The sequence below is a fragment of the Ranitomeya variabilis genome, chromosome 2 (genome assembly GCF_051348905.1).
Source record: "Ranitomeya variabilis isolate aRanVar5 chromosome 2, aRanVar5.hap1, whole genome shotgun sequence".
Classification (NCBI taxonomy): Eukaryota; Metazoa; Chordata; class Amphibia; order Anura; family Dendrobatidae; genus Ranitomeya; species Ranitomeya variabilis.
Window position 1 is genome coordinate 174,235,990 of NC_135233.1, and position 25,573 is coordinate 174,261,562.

Here is a 25,573-nt window from a genome sequence, read left to right on the forward strand (position 1 = left end):
GTTAGGGTTTGGATCCCTTTATCACCTTGATGGTGGGGGGTGGCTTGTCAGGGTTAGGGGTAGGGTTAGGGGTAGGGTTAGGGTTAGGATCCCTTTATCACCTTGATGGTGGGGGGTGGCTTGTCAGGGTTAGGGTTAGGGTTAGGGTTAGGGTTTGGATCCCTTTATCACGTTGATGGTGGGGGGTGGCTTGTCAGTGTGTATTCTTGTTTTTTTCTATAAAAACACATGCGTTTTTAACGCTAGCAAACGCATGTGCTTAAAAACGCATGCGTTTACATAGACAGCAATACGTTTTTTTGCTGCAAAAAAACGCCTCTAGAAATTACTACATGTTGCATTTCTGCAAACGGACGCATGCAGCAAAAAAATGCATGCGTTGTTAAACGCGGCAAAATGCGTACAAAAAAACGCATGCGTTTTTAATGTTAAACATAGGGGAAAAAACGCATGCGTTTTTTTTTAAACGCTGCAGATCAAAACGCAAGTGTGAAACCAGCCTAAGGGGTGATCTTATTTTAATGTATAAATATATGAGGGGACAGTACAAAGACCTTTCGGATGATCTTTTTAATCATAAACCTGAGACAGGGACAAGGGGACATCCTCTACGTCTGGAGGAAAGAAGGTTTAAGCATAATAACAGACGCAGATTCTTTACTGTAAGAGCAGTGAGACTATGTAACTCTCTGCCGTATGATGTGGTAATGAGTGATTCATTACTTAAATTTAAGAGGGGACTGGATACCTTTCTAGAAAAGTATAATGTTACAAGGTATATACACTAGATTCCATGATAGGGCGTTGATCCAGGGAACTAGTCTGATTGCCGTATGTGGAGTCGGGAAGGAATTTTTTTCCCCAATATGGAGCTTACTCTTTTCCACATGGGTTTTTTTTGCCTTCCTCTGGATCAACATGTTAGGGCATGTTAGGTTAGGCTATGGGTTGAACTAGATGGACTTAAAGTCATCCTTCAACCTTAATAACTATGTAACTATGTAACTATATAAGGCAGTTCAAATAATATCTTAGCTCAACCCGGGAGGCCTGGGTAAAAGTCTCAGGTTTTTGCAGAGCAGCAACAGCTTACATGTCCAGCAAATGCAGATGGAAGTAAACACGAGTAGCAGATGAAGGAGGATTACTGGAAACTGGTGTATGCAGAAGGAACTCAGAGCAGAGTAGCAGGATCACCACACAGGTTCACAGGAGCAGGTATATAGCCAGGGAGTCACCAGAGTCAGGAGCAGGATGCAAGGCAGAATCCTCCAGCACAGACTGAAGGCTGGGGTGGAGTTTTATAGCAGGAAGACACAGTGCACATGAGACCAAAGACGCCATCTTGGAAAAGGGCAGTAATGCACAAAAGGTAATAAAAAATGTTCAGAGTCCTGACACATCACTACTTCCCTTCCGAGCCCCGATGTGTGTGCAGTGGTCCCCCCCACATATGGGGTATCGGCGTACTCAGGACAAACTGATCAAGAAGTTTTGGGGTCCAATTTCTCCTGTTACCCTTGTGTAAATAAAAAATTGTGGGCTAAAAATCATCTTTGAGGAAAAAAAATTTTTTTTTTCATGGCTCTGCATTATAAACTTCTGTGAAGCACTTGGGAGGTCAAAGTGCTCGCCACACATCTAGATAAGTTCCTTGGGGTCTAATTTCCAAAATGGTGTCACTTCAGGGGGGGGTTTCCATTGTTTTGGCATGTCAGGGACTCTGCAAACACGACATGGTGTCCGATCTCAATTCCAGCCAATTCTGCATTGAAAAAGTCAAATGGCACTCCTTCTCTTCCAAGCTCTGCCATGCGCACAAAGAGTGGTTTACCCCCACATATGGTGTATCGGCTAACTCAGGACAAATTGCACAACAACTTTGGGTATCTAATTTCTCCTGTTACCCTTGTGAAAATAAAAATTTTGGGGAAAAAAATAATTTTTGTGGAAAAAGTATGATTTTTTATTTTCACGGCTCTACGTTATAAACTTCTGTGAAACACTTGGGGGTTCAAAGTGCTCACCACACATCTAGATAAGTTCCTTAAGGGGTCTAGTTTCCAAGATGGTGTCACTTGTGTGGGGGGGGTTCCACTGTTTAGGCAGATCAGGGGCTCTCCAAATGCAACATGGCGTCCTATCTCAATTCCAGCCAATTCTGCATTGAAAAAGTCAAATGGCGCTCTTTCCCTTCCAAGCTCTGCTGTGCGCCCAAACAGTGGTTTACCCCCACATATGTGGTATCGGCATACTCAGGACAAATTTTACAACAAATTTTGTTGTCTAATTTGTCCTGTTACACTTGTGAAAATAAAAATTTGGGGGAGAAAAATCATTTTTGTGGAAAAAATACAATTTTTAATTTTTATGGCTCTATATTACAAACTTCTGTGAAGCACTTGGGGGTTCAAAGTGCTCACTACACATTTAGGTAAGTCCCTTAAGGGGTCTAGTTTCCAAAATAGTGTAACTTGTGGGGGGTTTCCATTGTTTAGGCACATCAGGGGCTCTCCAAAGGTCACATGGCATCTGATCTCAATTCCAGCCAATTCTGCATTGAAAAAGTCAAATGGCACTCCTCTTCCAATCTCTGCCATGCGCACAAACAGTGGGGTATCGGTGTATTCAGGAGAAATTGCACAACAACCGTTGTGGTTCATTTTCTCTTTTTACACTTGTGAAAATAAAAAAAATTGGTTCTGAACTAAAATGTTTGTGAAAAAAAAGTAAAATGTTAATTTTTTCATCCATATTGCTTCAGTTCCTGTGAAGCACCAAAGGGTTAATAAACTTCTTGAATGTGGTTTTGAGCACCTTGAGGGGTTAAGTTTTTAGAATGGTGTCACTTTTGGGTATTTTTGTCATGTACACCCCTCAAAGTGACATTAAATGTGAGATGGTCCCTAAAAAAATGGTTTTGTGAATTTTGTTCTAAAAATGAGAAATCGCTGGTCAACTTTTAACCCTTATAACTTCCTTATAAAAAAAATGTTGTTCCCAAAATTGTGCTGATGTAAAGTAGGCATCTGGTAAATGTTATTTGTTATCTTTTGTTTGTGATTTTGTGTGTGATTTTGTTATGATTTAAGGGCAAAAAAATTCAAAGTTTGAAAATTGCAAATTTTAAAGATTTTCGCAATATTTCCGTTTTTTTTTCATAAATAAACGCAAGTAACATTGAAGAAAGTTTACCACTATCATGAAGTACAATATGTCATGAAAACACAGTCTCAGAATCAGCAGGATCCGTTAAAGCGTTCCAAAGTTAAAACCTCATAAAGTGACAGTGGTCAGAATTGTAAAAATTGGCCTGGTCATTAAGCTGCAAATTGGCTCCTTCACTAAGGAGTTAATGTGTTTAACAGGCCTCAGTAATTTAGGAGATGAGAGGATGAGACCATCCATAAATATGTAGTTGGTTAGGCAACTACACATGTGTGGAAAGAATAAGGCAGAGAAAAATGGGGAGCAATTATGATTAAATTTATGGATTGGTGGGAAATTATGTGGAGTGGTAAATTATCAAAATCCACAAATGGTTTATGACATGTATACAATTTTCATGTACATACACAGAAAGTGGTGCTAACTGGTGGATCATCACCATCAGATCTGCAAAGTATCATAGTATCTCCTGATTGGTGGGGCCCTACCAGGTGATGTGATAGCTGCAAGGAATTTTGGGGAAGCACAGTCTGTGACAATACAATGTATAAAATGGTGATGGCAATTTTTGAGGATTTATGTGAATCAAATAGCTCATTGTTTAAATTCACTGGGTCTTGTGGATTTCAAGAAATTCAATTGAACTCAAATTTGCATCAAGTCGATCATCTCTTATTAGTGTTTAAGGAATCACCCGGCATCACTGAATGTTGCTGTGACTACTGTTCCCCCTTACCTCACTCATTTCTTACTATGTTTGTCTACTTTTTTTTTATAAACAATTGATAGTAACCAAGTTAGAAAGCCAATTCAGCATTGATTGAAAGACTCCTAGAATCATTAGTCAAGCATGGTGGAGTATCGCTCGTCACTTGTGGATGTATAACAATATCTTGGATGACTGTAAAATGAGGTGGCCATTCAAGAGTCCAGATGTCTAGATGTCAATAACACTGAATATGTTGAAAACCTGTTGAACCCAAGGCTTGATTGGTGTCATTTAAAAAAGACTGGGAAAACTATGACGAGCAAATCCAACAGACAAAGTCCATGCTATGCTGAGGGTTATTTGTGAACAATGAGAAGTTTTTACATCATGCATTTGCAAGTGACAAATGAGTTGTTGCATAGAGGCTCCATTACCTTTTTGTATTCTGTTATTAATTTGCATTTCCAGAGTACATTGACAGTGTTAAAGGCAGACTTGCACTTCAATCAGCTGGAGCCATTGAATAATTTTTTTTTTCACAAGCAGTTTGTAGTATATGACAATGTCTTAGGATGTTTTTTTCCAACAACATTTTAAAGCTTTTTATCGACCCCCGGACGAAGCATTTCATTGCGAAACGCGCGTCGGGTGTGGTGGACTCCTGGTTCCTCTCCATCTTTCTGGTAAATACATGCTGCTTTATGTATTGCATTAGACACGTATATTGGGTTATGATTTTTGGATATGCTGCATGTTAGTATAGATGGTATTTATAGCCGTAATTACTATTAATAAAGATACATGCTTGTCCTTTTGTATTGAGCCTCTTATATGTAGCTACACTTTTTTGTGTTATGGCTTTCATCATGTCTTTGCCTGAATGAGAGCTATACTAATACACTGGTGTATATATATTTTTGTAGCAATTTCCAGGTTGTTCACCATTTTTTCTGTGTCTGTTGTTCCTCACATTTGCCTGTTTTGGCTTTTTATGACCATGTTGTTATTTTAGCTTTTGTCATGAATAAAATATCATTTTAATATTATGCATGTGTGGTGCCTCTTTGTATAGGTGGATTTTTAAGTATCTTGTAGAAAATTGTCTTTTACCTTGGCTTATCAAAGCTGTATGTTTAATTATGGCATTCTTTTACCGAAAAGATAGACATAACAATGATGATATCTTCAGTCTCAGGTTCACAGAGCAAAGACAAACATATGTACACAACAATTCAAGCTATTTCACATAAAAGGCATTCTATATAAAACTTGACAGATTAATGTGGATGATTGAAAGGTTGGGGTTTAGGATAAGAATGCCGAAAAGTTCTTCACTGTTCGGTTCCAGCATTAATATCTAATGTTCTAAACAATACAGCATGTCCAGTAGTTGTCACGGGGAGACAAGGAGGGCGAGAGATAATAACCCGGGCCCCTGCAATTTCCCTCAGACTAGGGAAACCCTGTCTGACCCTCTACCTGAAGTTTACACTGAAGGTGTGCATGTTCAGGCCTCCACCCTCACCCTGACTCCTGATTCAGCCCTAGACTGAACACCACAGCCCACCACCCAGTGAATGCAATAGACCAATACCCACAGTTATAACAAACAAGGATAAAGGAAAATATACACCACGCCGCAGTCACTCAGGAATACACTATACAGTGGGGCAAAAAAGTATTTAGTCAGTCAGCAATAGTGCAAGTTCCACCACTTAAAAAGATGAGAGGCGTCTGTAATTTACATCATAGGTAGACCTCAACTATGGGAGACAAACTGAGGAAAAAAAATCCAGAAAATCACATTGTCTGTTTTTTTATCATTTTATTTGCATATTATGGTGGAAAATAAGTATTTGGTCAGAAACAAAATTTCATCTCAATACTTTGTAATATATCCTTTGTTGGCAATGACAGAGGTCAAACGTTTTCTGTAAGTCTTCACAAGGTTGCCACACACTGTTGTTGGTATGTTGGCCCATTCCTCCATGCAGATCTCCTCTAGAGCAGTGATGTTTTTGGCTTTTCGCTTGGCAACACGGACTTTCAACTCCCTCCAAAGGTTTTCTATAGGGTTGAGATCTGGAGACTGGCTAGGCCACTCCAGGACCTTGAAATGCTTCTTACGAAGCCACTCCTTCGTTGCCCTGGCGGCGTGCTTTGGATCATTGTCATGTTGAAAGACCCAGCCACGTTTCATCTTCAATGCCCTTGCTGATGGAAGGAGGTTTGCACTCAAAATCTCACGATACATGGCCCCATTCATTCTTTCATGTACCCGGATCAGTCGTCCTGGCCCCTTTGCAGAGAAACAGCCCCAAAGCATGATGTTTCCACCACCATGCTTTACAGTAGGTATGGTGTTTGATGGATGCAACTCAGTATTCTTTTTCCTCCAAACACGACAAGTTGTGTTTCTACCAAACAGTTCCAGTTTGGTTTCATCAGACCATAGGGCATTCTCCCAAAACTCCTCTGGATCATCCAAATGCTCTCTAGCAAACTTCAGACGGGCCCGGACATGTACTGGCTTAAGCAGTGGGACACTTCTGGCACTGCAGGATCTGAGTCCATGGTGGCGTAGTGTGTTACTTATGGTAGGCCTTGTTACATTGGTCCCAGCTCTCTGCAGTTCATTCACTAGGTCCCCCCGCGTGGTTCTGGGATTTTTGCTCACCGTTCTTGTGATCATTCTGACCCCACGGGGTGGGATTTTGAGTGGAGCCCCAGATTGAGGGAGATTATCAGTGGTCTTGAATGTCTTCCATTTTCTAATTATTGCTCCCACTGTTGATTTCTTCACTCCAAGCTGGTTGGCTATTGCAGATTCAGTCTTCCCAGCCTGGTGCAGGGCTACAATTTTGTTTCTGGTGTCCTTTGACAGCTCTTTGGTCTTCACCATAGTGGAGTTTGGAGTCAGACTGTTTGAGGGTGTGCACAGGTGTCTTTTTATACTGATAACAAGTTTAAACAGGTGCCATTACTACAGGTAATGAGTGGAGGAAAGAGGAGACTCTTAAAGAAGAAGTTACAGGTCTGTGAGAGCCAGAAATCTTGATTGTTTGTTTCTGACCAAATACTTATTTTCCACCATAATATGCAAATAAAATGATAAAAAAACAGACAATGTGATTTTCTGGATTTTTTTTTCTCAAGTTTGTCTCCCATAGTTGATGTCTACCTATGATGTAAATTACAGACGCCTCTCATCTTTTTAAGTGGTGGAACTTGCACTATTGCTGAATGACTAAATACTTTTTTCCCCCACTGTAAATGTGCAGGGCAAAATAAATACAAATATAGGAAGGAGTAAATAAGAGAAAGGAAAATACACCACCAGCAACGATTCTCCAACAACCAGCTCTCCACTCCGGACCGAGATAACTACGGATAAGACAAAAGCTATAATCGGCGACGCCCAAAGATCAGGAGAACTATTTAAAGGAAATGGGCATGGCCCAGCTTCCAATCCGAGGATCAGATAAATTAACCCCGGAGCAGCCAGACGAAAACTAGCCGACGCCAATGAGCAAACAGTGGTCAAACGCGGAATTACCGCTGTCTGTCAGACGACCTGGTCTGAACAGTGTCCGACATGACAGTAGTAGATACACATCCAGAGGCGAGGCTAGGGGTTCAGCTCAGTGGGGGAGTGGAACTTCTGATTGGGCTCTGGTTACAACTATGGTGGGGTACCCTAATTGTGGGCAGAGGTGACCAGGCTGAAAATACATCTCTATACAAAGACCAGAGCTGAAATTACCCCATACAGTGACCAAATAGTCATAGATACCAGTCATCCAGACAATACAAGTGATTTCAGTACAGTTACAGTGGGAAAAAAAGTACTTAGTCAGTCACCAATTCTGCAAGTTCTCCCACTTAAAAAGATGAGAGAGGCCTGTAATTGACATCATAGGTAGACCACAACTATGAGAGTCAAAATTGAGAAAACAAATCCAGAAAATCACCTTATGAACAATATCTTCAAAACAGAAACCATATTTCTCAGGCCGTCATACCCAATACCAAGTGGTGATGGCCGCTATAATAGCTCAGAACACTCCCGTAATACATAACCATACCAAAGGAAAAAGAGCAAAAAAGTCCCAAAATAAAATTCAATCATAATTTATTCAAAAGACATATAAAACACAAAAACATAGTAATAATGAATTAAAGACAAAGTTGGAAAATAGATATCACAGTTGTAACACATGGAGTCCACCTTTACTAAAGTAGTAGGAAAGAGCAGGAGGTAGCACCGGAATAATTGAAAGTACAAGTGCATATAGTCAGTAAATATTCCCAAAAAGATATGAAACTCAAGGGGACAAAAACACCCCGCATCTCATGCTGCACACATAAGGGTAATAAAGAAAATAAAAACAAAGTAAGGATGCAGCACAAAAGTGAGACAGTGGGAGAAAAAGTCACCACCAGAGATTTATAGAACCAAAGCTAGGCCACTCCAGGACCTTCATATGCTTCTTAAGAAGCCACTCTTTCATTTCCCTGGCGGTGTGCTTCGGATCATTATCATGCTGAAAGACCCATCCACGTTTCATCTTTAATGCCCTTGCTGATGGAAGGAGGTTTGCACTCAAAATCTCACTATACATGGCCCTATTCATTATTTCATGTGCATGGATTTGTCGTCCAGGTCCCTTTGCAGAAAAACATCTCCAAAGCATGATGTTGCCACTCCCATGCTTCACAGTAGGTATGGTGTTCTTTTGATGCAACTCATCATTCTGTCTTCTACAAACATGACAAGTTTTGTTTCTACCAAACAGTTCTGCTTTGGTTTCATCAGACCATATGACATTCTGCCAATACTCTTCCGGGTAATCCAAATGCTCTCTAGTAAACTTTAGATGGGCTCGGACACGTACTGGCTTAAGCAGGGGGACACGTCTGGCACTGCAAGATCTGAGTCCTGGCGGCTTAGTGTGTTACTGATGGTAGCTTTTGTTACTGTGGTCCATGCTCTATGCATGTCATTCACAAGGTCCCCCTGTGTGGTTCTGGGATTTTTACTCACTGTTCTTGTGATCATTTTGACCCCAAGGGGTGAGATCTTGCGTGTAGCCCCAGATCGAGGGAGATTATCAGTGGTGTTGTATGTCTTCCATTTTCTTATTATTGCTCCCACAGTTGATTTCATCACACCAAATTGCTTGCCTTTGCAGATTCAGTCTTCCCAGCCTGGTGAAGGGCTACAATTTTTTTTTCTGGTGTCCATCGACAGCTCTTTGGTCTTCACCATAGTGGAGTTTGGAGTGTGACAATTTGAGGTTGTGGACAGCTGTCTATTATATTGATAACAAGTTCAAACAGGTGCCATTAATACAGGTAATGAGTGGAGGACAGAGGAGCCTCTTAAAGAAGAAGTTACAGGTCTGTGAGAGCCTGAAATCTTGCATGGTTTTAGGTGATCAAATATTTTTTTTCCACCACAATATGCAAAATAATTCCTGCCAAATCAGACAAGGTGATTTTCTGGATTTGTTTTCTCAATTTTGACACTCATAGTTGTGATCTATTTATGATGTCAATTACAGGCCTCTCTCATCTTTTTAAGTGGGAGAACTTGCACAATTGGTGGCTAACTAAATACTTATTTTCCCCACTGTATATATTAGATGACTTACAGCTGATGTTCTTTATGATGAATTCTTTCACGTTTTCCATCTGGCCCGGACCGACATGACAACTTCTCCAGCCAAGACTCACCTGCAGAGATTACAATAGAGACACATTTGACTTCTCACATTTCCATCCCTGTCTCCATCTATTTCCAACCTACACAAACTCCTTATCCCGCCATGTGTCTCCCTATTACTGCACTGGCTGAGTGGTACTATAACATTGCTCCTCTTAATTCTCACTACTGTGCCCTGTTATGACCTGGTGGTTACGGAGTAGCACTGAGATGACCTGGTGGGTAAAACCAATCATGGACAAGCTCCGATGAGCTGGCAGCTCCACCGACAACAATCACAGTTATGACCTGGTGATTACGGAGCAGCACAGAAATTACCTGGTGGGTAAAATGTACAAGCTCTGAGGAGGTGGTAGCTATACTGACCGCAATCCCTACTCCTAACACCAACACTAGAAATAGCCATGGGATGTTCCTATCTCTGCCTAGACGCCTCGACACAGCCTAAGAACTAACTACCCCTGAAGATGGAAACGGAAAACTATCTCGCCTCAGAGAAACCCCAAAAAGGAAAGATAGCCCCCGACAAATATTAACGGTGAGTGGAGAGGGAAATGACAAACTCAGAATTGAAAATAGATTTCAGCAAAGGAGGCCAACACTATCTAAATAGACAGAGATAGAAAAGGATACTGTGCGGTCAGTATAAAAACTAAAATCCACGCAGAGTTTACAAAAATAACCTCCACACTGACTCACGGTGTGGAGGGGCAAATCTGCACCCCAGAGCTTCCAACTAGCCTGAATATTTCATAATGACAAGCTGGACAAAAGAGACATAACTTAAACCTGAACAGAAGGTCAAAAACAGGGATAACCCAAGAACTAGCAGAACTTATCTTAAGCTGAAATGGACTGGCCAACAGAGTACTTCCAGGAGAGGACTGAATCCAACAGGAAAACATTGACAGCTGGCATCGACTACAGACTAAAGCCCAGTTAAATAACAAGGCCAGGGAACCGATTAGTGAAGGCAGCTGCTAAGTTCCACTCGAAACCACCAGAGGCAGCCCAAGAACGGAATTCACAACAGTACCCCCCCTTGAGGAGGGGTCACCGAACCCTCACCAGAGCCCCCAGGCCGATCGGGACGAGCCAAATGAAAAGCACGTACCAAATCGGCAGCATGGACATCGGAGGCAAAAACCCAAGAATTATCCTCCTGGCCATAAATAACCCTTCCACTTGACCAGATACTGAAAGACGCCTCGAAAGACGGGAATCCAAAATCTTCTCCACCACATATTCCAACTCCCCCTCAACCAACACTGGAGCAGGAGGGTCAACGGAGGGGACCATGGGCACCACATACCTCCGCAACAAAGATCTATGGAACACATTATGAATGGAAAAAGCTGGAAGGGCCAAACGAAAAGACACCGGATTGATAACTTCCTAAATCCTATAAGGACCAATAAAACGAGGCTTGAACTTAGGGGAAGAGACCTTCATAGGAACATGACGAGAAGACAACCAGACCAAATCCCCAACTCGAAGCCGGGGACCAACACACCGACGGCGGTTAGCAAAACGTTGAGCCTTTTCCTGAGACAATGTTAAATTGTCCACCACATGAGTCCAAATCCGCTGCAACCTGTCCACCACAGAATCTACCCCAGGACAGTCCGAAGGCTCAACCTGCCCTGAAGAAAAACGAGGATGAAAACCGAAGTTACAAAAAAAAGGCGAAACCAAGGTAGCCGAACTAGCCCGATTATTAAGGGCAAACTCGGCCAACGGCAAAAAGGTAACCCAATCATCCCGATCAGCAGACACAAAGCATCTCAAATAGGTTTCCAAGGTCTGATTGGTTCGCTCCGTCTGTCCATTTGTCTGAGGGTGAAATGCCGAAGAAAAAGACAAATTAATGCCCATTCTAGCACAAAAGGACCGCCAAAACCTAGAAACAAACTGGGTACCTCTATCAGACACAATATTCTCCGGAATACCATGCAAACGAACCACATGCTGAAAAAATAAAGGAACCAAATCAGAGGAGGAAGGCAACTTAGGCAAAGGTACCAAGTGGACCATTTTAGAAAATCGGTCACAAACCACCCAGATGACAGACATCTTCTGAGAAACAGGAAGATCAGAAATAAAATCCATGGAAATATGCGTCCATGGCCTCTCAGGGATAGGCAAAGGCAAAAGCAACCCACTAGCACGAGAACAGCAGGGCTTAGCCCGGGCACAGGTCCCACAGGACTGCACGAAGGAACGCACATTCCGTGACAAAGAAGGCCACCAAAAGGACCTGGCAACCAAATCTCTCGTGCCAAAGATCCCAGGATGACCAGCCAATACAGAACAATGAATCTCAGAAATCACCTTACTAGTCCATCTATCAGGAACAAACAATTTCCCTACAGGACAGCGGTCGGGTCTATCAGCCTGAAACTCCTGAAGCACCCACCGCAAATCAGGGGAGATAGCAGGAAGAATCACCCCCTCCTTGAGAATACCAGCCGGCTCAAGGACTCCCGGAGAATCAGGCAAAAAACTCCTAGACAGGGCATCAGCCTTCACATTCTTAGATCCCGGAAGATACGAGACCACAAAATCAAAACGGGAGAAAAACAAAGACCACCGAGCCAGTCTAGGATTCAACCGTTTGGCAGACTCTAGATAAATCAGATTCTTATGATCGGTCAAGACCACAACACGATGCTTAGCTCCCTCAAGCCAATGTTGCCACTCCTCAAATGCCCACTTCATAGCCAACAACTCCCGATTGCCGACATCATAATTGCGCTCAGCAGGCGAAAACTTTCTGGAGAAGAAAGCACACGGTTTCAACACAGAGCCATCAGAACTTCTCTGAGACAGAACAGCTCCTGCCCCAATCTCAGAAGCGTCAACCTCAACCTGAAAAGGGAGAGAAACATCTGGCTGACGCAACACAGAGGCAGAAGTAAAACGACGCTTAAGCTCCTGAAAGGCCTCCACAGCGGTAGAGGACCAATTCACCACATCAGCACCTTTCTTGGTCAAATCGGTCAGAGGTTTAACCACAGTAGAAAAATTAGCAATGAAGCGGCGATAAAAATTAGCGAAGCCCAAAAATTTCTGGAGGCTTTTCACAGATGTGGGTTGAGTCCAATCATAAATAGCCTGGACCTTAACAGTGTCCATTTCAATAGCCGAGGGAGAAAAAATGAACCCCAGAAAAGAAACCTTCTGAACTCCAAAAAGGCACTTAGACCCCTTCACAAACAGTGCATTAGCACGAAGAATCTGAAATACCATCTTGACCTGCTTCACATGAGACTCCCAATCATCGGAAAAAAACAAAATATCATCCAAATATACAATCATGAATTTATCCAGATACTCCCGGAAAATATCATGCATAAAGGACTGAAACACAGATGGAGCATTAGAGAGCCCGAAAGGCATCATAAGATATTCAAAATGGCCTTCGGGCGTATTAAATGCTGTTTTCCATTCATCACCCTGTTTGATGCGGACAAGATTATACGCCCCTCGAAGGTCAATCTTGGTAAACCAGCTAGCCCCTTTAATCTGAGCAAACAAATCAGAGAGCAAAGGCAAAGGGTACTGGAATTTGACAGTGATCTTATTGAGAAGGCGATAATCTATACAGGGCCTCAAGAAGCCATCCTTCTTGGCAACAAAAAAGAACCCCGCTCCCAACGGTGACAAAGACGGGCGAATATGCCCCTTCTCCAAGGACTCCTTTACATAACTCCGCATAGCGGCATGCTCTGGCACAGACAGATTGAAAAGTCGGCCCTTAGGGAACTTACAGCCAGGAATCAAATTAATAGCGCAATCACAGTCCCTATGAGGAGGCAGGGGACTGGATTTGGGCTCCTCAAATATATCCTGGAAATCCGACAAAAACTCAGGAACTTCAGAAGAAGGGGACGAGGAAATTGACATCAGAGGAATGTCACTATGTATCCCCTGACAACCCCAACTAGTCACAGACATAGATTTCCAATCCAGCACTGGATTATGTACCTGTAACCATGGAAACCCCAGCACAACCACATCATGCAAATTATGCAACACCAAAAAGCGAATATTTTCCTGATGTGCTGGAGCCATGTTCATGGTTAATTGTGTCCAGTACTGAGGTTTATTCTTGGCCAATGGCGTAGCATCAATCCCCCTCAAGGGAATAGGGCTCTGCAAGGGCTCCAAGAAAAAACCACAGCGCTTGGCAAATTCTAGGTCCATTAAGTTCAGGGCAGCGCCAGAATCCACAAATGCCATTACAGAAAAGGACGACAATGAGCAAATCAGGGTAATAGACAAGAGAAATTTAGGCTGTACAGTACTGATGGTAACCGACCTAGCAACCCTCTTAGTATGCTTCGGGCAGTCAGAGATAGCATGAGTAGCGTCACCACTAGGGTTGAGCGATCTTTACTTTTATAGGATCGGGTCGGGTTTCACGAAACCTGACTTTTTCAAAAGTTGGGTCGAGTGAAATCGGCCGTAAAAAAGTCGGGGTCGGGGTCGGCCGAAACTCAAAACCCAATGCAGTGCATTGGGTTTCCAATGGTTCCCAGGGTCTGAAGGAGCGGAAACTCTCCTTCAGGCCCTGAGATCCATATTTAAGTGTAAAATAAAGAATTAAAATAAAAAATATCGCTATACTTACCCTCTGACGGGCCCTGGTACTAACCGGGAACCTTCCTTCCTTAGAATCAGCCTTCCAGGACCTTGCGGTGACGTCGCGGCTTGTGATTGGTCACGCGGCCGCCCATGTGACCGCTCGCGCGACCAATCACAAGCCGCGACGTCACCGTGATGTCACCGAAGGTCCTGGAAGGGCTGATTCTTAGGAAGGAAGGCTGCCGGAAAGAAGCAGGGCGTGTCCGAGGGTGAGTATATACCTAATAGGAATATACTCACCCTCGGCTTCGTTCCGGCAGCCTTCCTTCCTAAGAATCAGCCCTTCCAGGACCTTCGGTGACGTCACGGTGACGTCGCGGCCTGTGATTGGTCGCGCGAGCGGTCACATGGGCGGCCGCGCGACCAATCACAAGCCGCGACGTCACCGCGACGTCACCGCGACATCACCGCAAGGTCCTGGAAGGCTGATTCTAAGGAAGGAAGGTTCCCGGTTAGTACCAGGGCCCGTCAGAGGGTAAGTATAGCGATATTTTTTATTTTAATTCTTTATTTTACACTTAAATCTGAATTCCGATACCAATTCCCGATATCTTAAACATATCGGGAATCGGTATTGGAATTCCGATTCCAGATTCAGAAGATCGCCGACTTCATGGCCGACCCCACACAGGGGTCGGGTCGGGTTTCATGAAACCCGACTTTGCCAAAAGTCGGCGACTTCTGAAAATTGCCGACCCGTTTCGCTCAACCCTAGTCACCACAGTAAAAACACAGCCCATTCTGACGTCTGAACTCCTGCCGTTCTGCTCTCGTCAAAATCCTAACACATTGCATAGGCTCAGAACTCTGCCCAGAGAACACCGCCATATGGTGCACCACCTTACGTTCACGTAGGCGTCGATCAATCTGAATGGCCAGAGACATTGATTCATTCAAACCAGCAGGCGTGGGGAACCCCACCATAACATCTTTAAGGGTTTCAGAAAGACCCTTTCTGAAAATAGCTGCTAGGGCATCCTCATTCCATTTTGTAAGCACAGACCACTTTCTAAATTTCTGACAATATATTTCTACTGCTTCCTGACCCTGATCAAGAGCCAGCAAGATTTTTTCTGCCTGATCCACAGAATTAGGTTCGTCATAAAGCAGTCCAAGCGCTTGAAAAAATGAATCTACATTGAGCAATGCAGGATTCCCTGGCTCAAGCGAGAATGCCCAGTCCTGCGGGTCTCCGCGCAGCAGAGAAATAACAATCTTCACCTGCTGAATGGGGTCACCAGAGGAACGGGGTCTCAGGGCAAAAAACAATCTGCAATTATTTTTAAAGTTCAAAAACTTAGATCTATCTCCAGAAAACAAATCAGGGATAGGAATTCTAGGCTCAGAAACAGGAGTTTGAATAACACAATCTTGGATACTCTGTACCCTTGCAGCGAGATGATCAACACGCGCAGACAGACCCTGAACCTCCATATCAGCACCAAGCTCCTGAACCATAGAAAGATCAAGGTGAAAAAAAAGGACAAAACAGGCAACAAGGAAAAAAAAACAATGACTCAGAACTTTCTTTTCCCTCTTTTGAGATGCATTTAACACATTATGGGCCAGCTGTACTGTTATGACCTGGTGGTTACGGAGTAGCACTGAGATGACCTGGTGGGTAAAACCAATCATGGACAAGCTCCGAGGAGGTGGCAGCTCCACCGACAACAATCACAGTTATGACCTGGTGATTACGGAGCAGCACAGAAATGACCTGGTGGGTAAAATGTACAAGCTCTGAGGAGGTGGTAGCTATACTGACCGCAATCCCTACTCCTAACACCAACACTAGAAATAGCCGTGGGACGTTCCTATCTCTGCCTAGACGCCTCGACACAGCCTAAGAACTAACTACCCCTGAAGATGGAAACGGAAAACTATCTCGCCTCAGAGAAACCCCCAAAAGGAAAGATTGCCCCCCACAAATATTAACGGTGAGTGGAGAGGGAAATGGCAAACTCAGAAATGAAAATAGATTTCAGCAAAGGAGGCCAACACTATCTAAATAGACAGAGATAGAAAAGGATACTGTGCGGTCAGTATAAAAACTAAAATCCACGCAGAGTTTACAAAAATAACCTCCACACCGACTCACGGTGTGGAGGGGCAAATCTGCACCCCAAAGCTTCCAACTAGCCTGAATATTTCATAATGACAAGCTGGACAAAAGAGACATAACTTAAACCTGAACAGAAGGTCAAAAACAGGGATAACCCAAGAACTAGCAGAACTTATCTTAAGCTGAAATGGACTGGCCAACAGAGTACTTCGAGGAGAGGACTGAATCCAACAGGAAAACATTGACAGCTGGCATTGACTACAGACTAAAGCCCAGTTAAATAACAAGGCCAGGGAACCGATTAGTGAAGGCAGCTGCTAAGTTCCACTCGAAACCACCAGAGGGAGCCCAAGAACGGAATTCACAACAGTGCCCCTTACAAAGTAAAATATCTCTTTTGTGCCCTCTGTATGGTAAAATTGCACCCTAGAAAATATCTATAAAACCCTTTGTAAGTGTCCTAGAAAATAGTGGCCACATTTTTACCCTAGAAAGTAATAATGCCCCCTATATGCACCTTTGAAGGTCACAATACACTGAGTGACCCTATCACAGTAATGCTTCTTAAGTACCCAACTTACATTGAATTATGCCCCCTGAGTCCCTCCATCTACAGTAATAAAGTTCTTCGAGCCCTCCATGTACAGCTCCCCTATACACAGTATAATGGTCTAACAGTTCCCCTATACACAGTATATTGCCCCCACAGATCCACTATACACAGTATAATGGGCCCACAACTACCCTATACACAATATGATGGACTCACAGCTCCTATATACACAGTATGATGGGTCCACAGCTCACCTATATACAGTATGATGAGCTCACAGCTCCCCTATGCACAGTATGATGGTTCCTCAGCTCCCTTCTACAAAATATAATGCCCTCACAACTTCCCTATCCACAGTAAGGTGGGCCCACAGTTCACCTATGCGCATGATGGATCCACAGTAGTGCTCACACTGTAAAATGGGCCCACAGTTCCCCTGGGTTGGCATCTTGAGGACTGGGGGCAATATATTTTAGCCATCTACCCATAGCAGTACCTCATCTCCACTTTGCTGGAGTCGAAGTGGAGGTCTGTGCCCAACCATGGGCCCATCCATCTGGTCTGTCAAAAATCTCTCCTTATCTCATTAGTCCCTACAACTCTTGAAAAATTTGTCTTCAGATATTTCTTGCCCCAATCCTGAAGTTTGAACTTTTCTGTCTTGTTCACTCGTGGTTGGGTTTCAGCCTTTCTTACCTTAGCCATGTGTCTGAGCCTTATACTGACACCTTGTTCTTCTCTGCACTCCAGTGAGGTTCCAGTTTTGGATTATGATAGCACTGGAGGATAATGTGATTCTTCTCAAATCTTTGGCTGTTATAATGTCTTTTTTATCAATACATTTTTTGTGACTCTGTTAACTATTTGCAACAAAACTTTTGATGGTTCTTTGATTCAAAAATTCAAGCATTTGCAACCTGATGATTAAAAATATGCATAAAGATTATTATATGCTCATTATATGCTTATATGCTCAAGATACTAACTTGCCTAATAATTCAGCACCCAGTGAGATGAATATGGGACTTTTGCCTACAAGAATCCTGGTACCTGAGGGAGTAATGCAATTTGTCGGAGACACATGTATCTTGAATTCCTGTGGGTTAAGAAGTATTTATTAATTATTACCATGTCTATATTGGATTTGTACTGGACTCTTGTTTGGATTTGTACTGAACTCTAGAACCCTATGGAAGCAGTGCAACTTGTCTTAAAGGGAACCTGTCACCTGAATTTGGCGGGACCAGTTTTGGGTCATATGGGCGGGGTTTTCGGGTGTTTGATTCACCCTTTCCTTATCCGCTGGCTGCATGCTGGCCGCAATATTGGATTGAAGTCCATTCTCTGTCCTCAGGAGTATTCGCCAGCGCAAGGCAATTGACAGGTTCTCTTTAAACATGTCTCATTAATGCCAACCGGTGGATTAACCAATATTACTATTTATCAACATGTCTAGGCCACTAGGTAAACATATAACCCCAGCCCATTCTCCTACACATAGGGTGGGCAACACTCCATCAAATATGTAAACATACTGACCATTTGGGCATTAAACCAAATGAAATCAAGAAGTGTCTTTTACTTTTTAATTAAAAAAAAACACCTTTATTTACATATATTAAAATACACTCAACAATAAAATAGTGCTTCTACACCAGTGACTAGTAACTCTTGAAGGTCAGCGGAAAACATGTGCATGCAAATATTAAATAACTCGATTTGGGAAAAATAGTTGGCTACTCAAATAATCATTATATACTACTTGCAAACATTATGAAGGACATTTATGTTTCACCTAATATTTGTTTATGGAAAAATCTATTGTCCTAAAAATAACTACTTGAAGTAAATCTGTCTATTCAGACATACTATAGAGGAGCACAAGGAGAGACCATATAAAAAGCATATATCCGGAGTGTGACTAAGTATCAATTGTAACAAAATCCTACAAGTGCTTGGCAAATCTACTACACAGATAAATCCACAGTTAGCGCTGCCCGTCCACTGACATCACATGATGTCTTTCTTATTGCGCCTGTGTGGATGCGCGCCCTGAGATCCTGCCCCGCAGTCTCTTCTGATTTATTCACACTGCAGGGCTGGGAATCTTGGGCATGCACAGTACTTATCTGCGGCTCTCCCTCATCTCCCTCTGCCTCTTTCCTACTGTGCAGCATCATAGGAATCGTCAGATATCGTCAGATTCCTATGACGCTGCAAATCAGAATAGACTGCGGGGCGGGATCTCGGGCCGCGCGTCCACGCAGGCGCAATAATGTGATGTCAGTGGACGGGCAGCGAATATGATCAAAAAGTTAATTTATTTCAGTTCTTCAATACAAAAAGTGAATCTCATATATTATGTAGAGTCATTACAAACAAAATGATCTATTTCAAGTGTTTATTTCTGGTAATGTTGACGATTATGGCTTACAGCCAATGAAAACCCAAAAGTTATTATCTCAGTAAATTTGAATAATTTAGTGATGAGTGAGTACCGTAATATTCGTAATCGCTATACTCTTAGTGAGTACTTTGTAAAAATCGCGTATTCGTTCCAAATAGCGAGTACAATGCGTTAACGGGAAATGCGAGTAACTTTCTGCTAGACCCTACAAAGGGGTCTGGGGCATGAGGAAAAGGCTGAAGTGGATGGGAAAGTGAAGAAACAGAATGGGAAGAGCCTGTAGAATATGCCTGCATGCATTTCTGACTCACATATGGTTTCGAGGAATAAGTTTGTCGCAGTATTATACCACTTTTACAGATACACAAGAACAACTACCAAACCTAACCTAAATTGCATTTAACACACCAAAAAGGTTAAGAAACAGTTTTTCCTGCATAATCACTTGTATATAAGGCTAAATAATTCAGAGAAACCAAAAATATCCCTTTTAGCATTTGTTCACACGTACTGTTGTGTTTTCTTTTCGCCTTTTACAATTGGGAGGGCCCTGACTTATACATTTTGTAGGTCCCTCTGTCATACATCATTTTTAGTTAGCTATTTCCCAGCACTTTACAAGGCCAGCTACAATGTACCAGTAGGTATATTGATCTTTGACCTGAGAGGCCTCAGGTGGCTCTGTAACATGTGTTTTGGAGGGACTGCTGTTACTTAAACATTTGGGCAGTTCCTCCCTCATTGACACTCACATAGTGGAGTACATATTCCTTAGTCGTTTACAATATGGCCACTGTAGCATTGGGCTTCACCCTCCTCCTCGTCCCCTTTCTCCACTTCCTCCACCTCCATGTGATTCTGCGGCTCTAAATTCAAATGTTCAGAGGTTCTGCAGTAGGCAGGAAACCTGAGTTTGGTGAGGGCTCGGAGGAGGCCCTGTAACGTATGTTTTGGAGGGACGGCTCTTACTTAGACATTTGGGCGGTCCCTCCCTCATTGACACTCAGATAGCGGAATACATATTCCATAGCAGATTCTGCGGCCCTAAATTCAAATGTTCAAAGGGCCTGCAGTAGGCAGGAAACCTGAGTTTAGTGAGAGCCTTCATATGGCCCTGTAACATACGTTTGGAAGTGCCCTCCTCTAGAACTTTTGAAGGGCCTTCTTGTGTACATTTGAGAGTGCCCTCACTTATTCATATTATACATCCCTCACTCTATTATTTAACTCATTTAAGGGCAGAGACTACATGGAAAAAGGGCAAGAGACATGGAGTATTAGAAGGTAGCACTGAATGCGGCCTGCGATCCTGAGGCTTGGGTGAACTCTGTGAACCGGAAAAATAAATCTGCTCTAGTCAACTGGATGACGAACTAAGTTATATCTCTTGGGCAAGTCAATGGACAAAGGATATATGGTTCCCCCCTCCAAGATGGGTTGGAGTATTAACAATATTCCCCAGAATATACCGGAAGAGAAGACTTCTTGATACTGAACTACTTGGTCGAGTGCAGAATGTGCATCGTACTTAAAAAAATTACTCCTGGGGGCTGTGTCATAGATGCAAGAAGATACCATGATAAGGGCCTCCCTTGACAAACTGTAGTAGTTGGCCTCAATTCAGGTTTTCAAAGGGCCATCACTCGGTCATCCACAGTCAATGTACATTTCTATTGAATATGTATCCCCTATCTCAGTAACACTATGGGTCAACCTGTCACAATGGCCTCCAATGACAAATATTAGTTTGGTAGGACCACTCTACATTTTGACCACTGCAAAATGTGCTGAGGGTTTTTAGAAATTAGCCCTATGGGCTGAGTCATGGTTGACATAGGAAGCCACCATCCCAAGGGCCTCCAATCACAAATAGTATTTAGGCTGGAGTAGGAATACTGTCCTGGTTTGTCCACAGCACAGTGTGCATAGGGTTTGTAAAAATTAGCCCTGTGGGCTGAGTCATCGTTGTCGAAGGAAGGAAACAGGTTTTTATGGGAAGAGGTTGATGTTAACAGCAGTAGCATGAATCAGCATTTTTGGTGAATTTAGGTTGGCTTTCTGTCATCTGGAGGGATTGCAAACTGTGGAGAGGTCCTGTCCTTGTTGAATTTAATCAGAGTAAGTCTGTCTGCATTTTCCTTGGAGAGGCGTGTGCGCCTATCAGTGATGATTGACCCAGCGGAACGGAAAACACGCTTAGTGCGTGCTTGGTAACAGGCAGTAGGAAATATTTGGACTACTGATTTGTGTAGGGCACTAAATGCCTTTTTAAGTGGACTAATGTGGACAGCAGAAGGCAGGCTGTGACCACAAAAACAGCAGGGAAAGTAGACCGGTGCGTTAAAAAAAGGCAGCACTAAATGCTAGTACTCTGTGTGCTGGAAAAATATTGCTTTGCCTCTAACAAGAGCTGCTTTAGGATGGATACTGGAAGACCACTTTAACCTCTCCCTACCTAATACACAATCAAGGGAGATCTGACTTGTTGTGTGTCTTCAGTTCTGAAAAGAGCTATTTTTGGTGGTATTATTGAGCTAGTGATCAGCTCCTTTTAAACTGTTTCTGATTGAGTATCTATCTCTCCTTACTCTACACTGACCTAGTGTACACTGCAGGTAGCCCTAAAAAGGGCTCTTGTGTTATCAAGAGTCCTAAAGCCTCTCCCTATGCTTGTAGAATGCAGGCTCCGGATGCAAGATGCGCAAAATGGCGGCTTAATTAGACCCTATGATGCAGGGCAGCCAGCCAATCACAGTAATGCCACAACCAAGATGTCTGCAGCAATACTGTGATTGGTTAAGAAGCCCAGCATGTTTAGTGGCTGCAAAGGAGGCACCAAAACTACACAGCGGAACATCCAAATATAGCGAGGCAAGTACACAAATACTCACAATGTAATGAGTAACCTGAATACCGTACTATCCGTGCGAATAGCGAAAAGTAATGAATATACTCTCTCATAACTAGAATCTTTAACAAAAAACACCTGCAAAGGCATCCTAAGCATTTAAAAAGGTCCCTTAGTCTGTTTCAGTAGGCTCCACAATCATGGGGAAGACTGCTGACTTGACAGATGTCCAGAAGGCAGTCATTGACACACTCCAAAAGGAGGGTTAGCCACAAAAGGTCATTGCTAAAGAAGCTGGCTGTTCACCGAGTGCTGTATCCAAGCATATTAATTGAAGGTTGAGTGGAAGAAAAAAGTGTGGTAGAAAAAGGTGCACAAGCAACTGGGATAACCGCAGCCCTGAAAGGATTGTTAAGAAAAGGCCATTTAAAAATTTGGGTGAGATTCACAAGGAGTGGACTGCTGCTGGAGTCATTGCTTCAAGAGCCACAACACACAGACGTATCCAGGACATGGGCTACATGTGTTACATCCTTGTATCAAGCCACTCATGACCAATAGACAAAAACAGATGTGTCTTACCTGCGCCAAAGAGAAAAAGAACTGGACTGTTGCTCAGTGGTTCAAAGTGTTGTTTTCAGATGAAAATAAATTTTGCATTCCATTTGGAAATCAAGATCCCAGAGTCTGGAGGAAGAGTGGAGAGGTACACAATCCAAGCTGCTTGAAGTCTAGTGTGACTTTTCTACAATCAATGATGGTTTGGGGAGCCATGTCATCTGCTGGTTTAGGGCCACTGTGTTTTATCAAGACCAAACTCAGTGTAGCCTTCTACCAGGAAATTTTAGAGCACTTCATCCTTCCCTCTGCCGACAAGCTTTTTGGAGATGGAAATTTCATTCCCCAGCAAAACTTGGCACCTGTCCACTCTGCAAAAAGTACCAATACCTGGTTTAAAAACAACAGTATCACTGTGCTTGATTGTCCAGAAAACTCACGTGACCTTAATCCCATAGAGATTCTATGAGGTATTGTCAAGAGGAAGATGAGATACACCAGACCCAACAATGCAGACGAGCTGAAGACTGCTATCAAAGCAACCTGGGCTTCCATAACACCTCAGCAGTGCCACAAGCTGATCACTTCCATGCCATGCTGCATTGATGCAGTAATTGATGGAAAAGGAGCCCTGACCAAGTATTAAGTGCATTTACTGAATATACAGCTCTGGCAAAAATTAAGAGACCACCACATCGGAACCCTGTCATGAGCAGCCCAATCTCCAGACCCGAACCTTATTGAAAACCTCTGGAATGTAATCAAGAGGATGATGGATAGTCACAAGACATCAAACAAAGAAGAACTACCTACATTTTTGTGCCAGAAGCAGTGTGAAAGACTGGTGGAAAGCATGCCAAGACGCAAGAAAGCTGTGAATAAAAATCATGGTTATTCCTCAAAATATTGATTTCTGAACTCTTCCTGAGGCTAGGTTCACATTGCGTTAATGGCAATGTGCTGACAGCATCCATTACATAGCGGCACTAATGCTATGCAACGGATGCGTTAGCGCACCCATTGACTGCCATTATGTAGCACATAGCTAACGCATGTCTGTGATGGACCCTCGGACGCGGTCTGCAGCGTTTCGTGGTCCGTCACCACTAGCACAGATGGAGCATCTGTGCTAGCGCGATCGCGTGACACGATCTTTAAAATGCACTTGCATTGCGCAGTCCATGGGCTGCACTAACGCAATATGAACCTGGCCTGAGTTAAAACATTAGTATTGTTGTTTCAAATGATTATGAACTTGTTTTCTTTGCATTATTAGAGGTCTGAAAGCACGTTTATTTTTTTTTATATTTTGACCATTTCTCCTTTTCAGAAAAAAAAATGCAAAATGTATTGCTTGGAAATTTAGAGTTGTCTGAAGTTTACAGAATAAATGAACTTGTCAATCAGCTAGCATTCTGTAAGCTAATTACGCTTGCAAAACGCTAGTTTTTAGCAGGAATACGTATGCCAATTCCGCATGCGATATACCGGCGGCAGGAGTTGCAGAATTGCCGTGGAAATTTCCGCGGCAATTCTGCGACGTGTGCACTTAGCCTAAGACCGATACATTTTTTAGCAATGTCTAGTACTCATATCATTAGAGTAAATCAATGAATGGCTTCTCTAAAATGAATCTATATGTAACTATACAATTACGTTTGTCAATCTTCAATTCTATATAACGCGTCTGCACAATGTGAAATTCTGCAGGCCTCAGGATGATGCTGGACTTCCAGAGAACCAAAGGACCATCTAGAGGGCCCAGGTTTCAGAGACCTTAGAGATAATATAGTGTGGGCTTTTTGTAGAATGAAAAAAACTTTATGATGGAACCTTTTTATATAAAACTTTATTATCCATATAGCTGGAGGGTGGACCATCAGAATCTTTTCCTCTCATTTGCTCAGAGTATCGTTGTATGAGACTGGATGGGCTTTTTGTACTTTATTTCCTTCCATTATTTTGACGTGATGTATAGAAAAATCATTTATACTGTAGTTATATAGTTATGCGTATAGGATAATCGTGCGGCTAAGTTTGATGACTTAAGATGGTAAATCTATAGAGATGAGGATTTTTGTATTGCATAATAAGGCTAACTTTCCTATTATTTATTTTAAGATGTTTCCAGATGTGTTGCAGAGAGGAAATACACTCAAGAGCAAGCCCGCAAAGAATTTAAGCAAGTGTTTATCCCAGAGTGCAATGATGATGGCACATACAGTGAGGTTGGTCATTTTGATTTATTTTTCAATTGCATGTGCGCTCTTTTATAATTAGTCTACAATAGAAGAGTTGAGTCTTGCCATGATTCAGAATAAATACGTCACAAATCACTTCTGCAGGCACTTAGAATTATTTGTAATCACAGTCTTGGTGGAGGGAGTAAATGTTTTAGCAATCTGAGCATTTAATAGCTAGACTAAATGCCTCTGAGGCTGGAATACATTCCCTAGATGCAAACGTTTTTCAGCACATTTTGCTACAGATATGCTCTTGACTAGAGACCAGTATTCATTTGTTTTGGCTTCATTGCTTTCTTTTGATATTATGAAGTGAGGGAAAATGCTCACAAAACTAAAACTGGATATTCCCCACTGTTTTGATGGGGAAAATAAGTGTTTTAGCAATCAGCATCAAATTGGATAAGGTTAATGGCTCCTGGGGCTGTTGCAGATTTCCATGCAACATTTTTCAGAAAAGTAAATCTTACTTTTACACTTTAATGTTTTTTTTCTAAATTGTGATAATTTAGCCTTAGCCTACATGCTGGAGTAAAAATTTTAGAATGTGCCAAGTGAGATTAGCCTGCCCTCCTACTGTGTTTATTTTGTAATAGGAACTTGCCATAAAAGCTTTCACAAGAAAATGCTCATATGTTAAAAAATATCTGAGA

General features: G+C 42.5%; 1 protein-coding gene across 1 annotated transcript in view; it reads left to right on the forward strand.

Annotated features, from left to right (window-relative positions):
- SMOC2 (SPARC related modular calcium binding 2) overlaps positions 1–25,573 on the forward strand; it is a 640,791-nt gene that overhangs the window by 160,651 nt on the left and 454,567 nt on the right. The window contains exon 3 of the mRNA XM_077283220.1: positions 24,799–24,905. Coding sequence (XP_077139335.1) covers positions 24,799–24,905 — 107 coding nt within the window. The remainder of the gene's footprint in view (positions 1–24,798; positions 24,906–25,573) is intronic.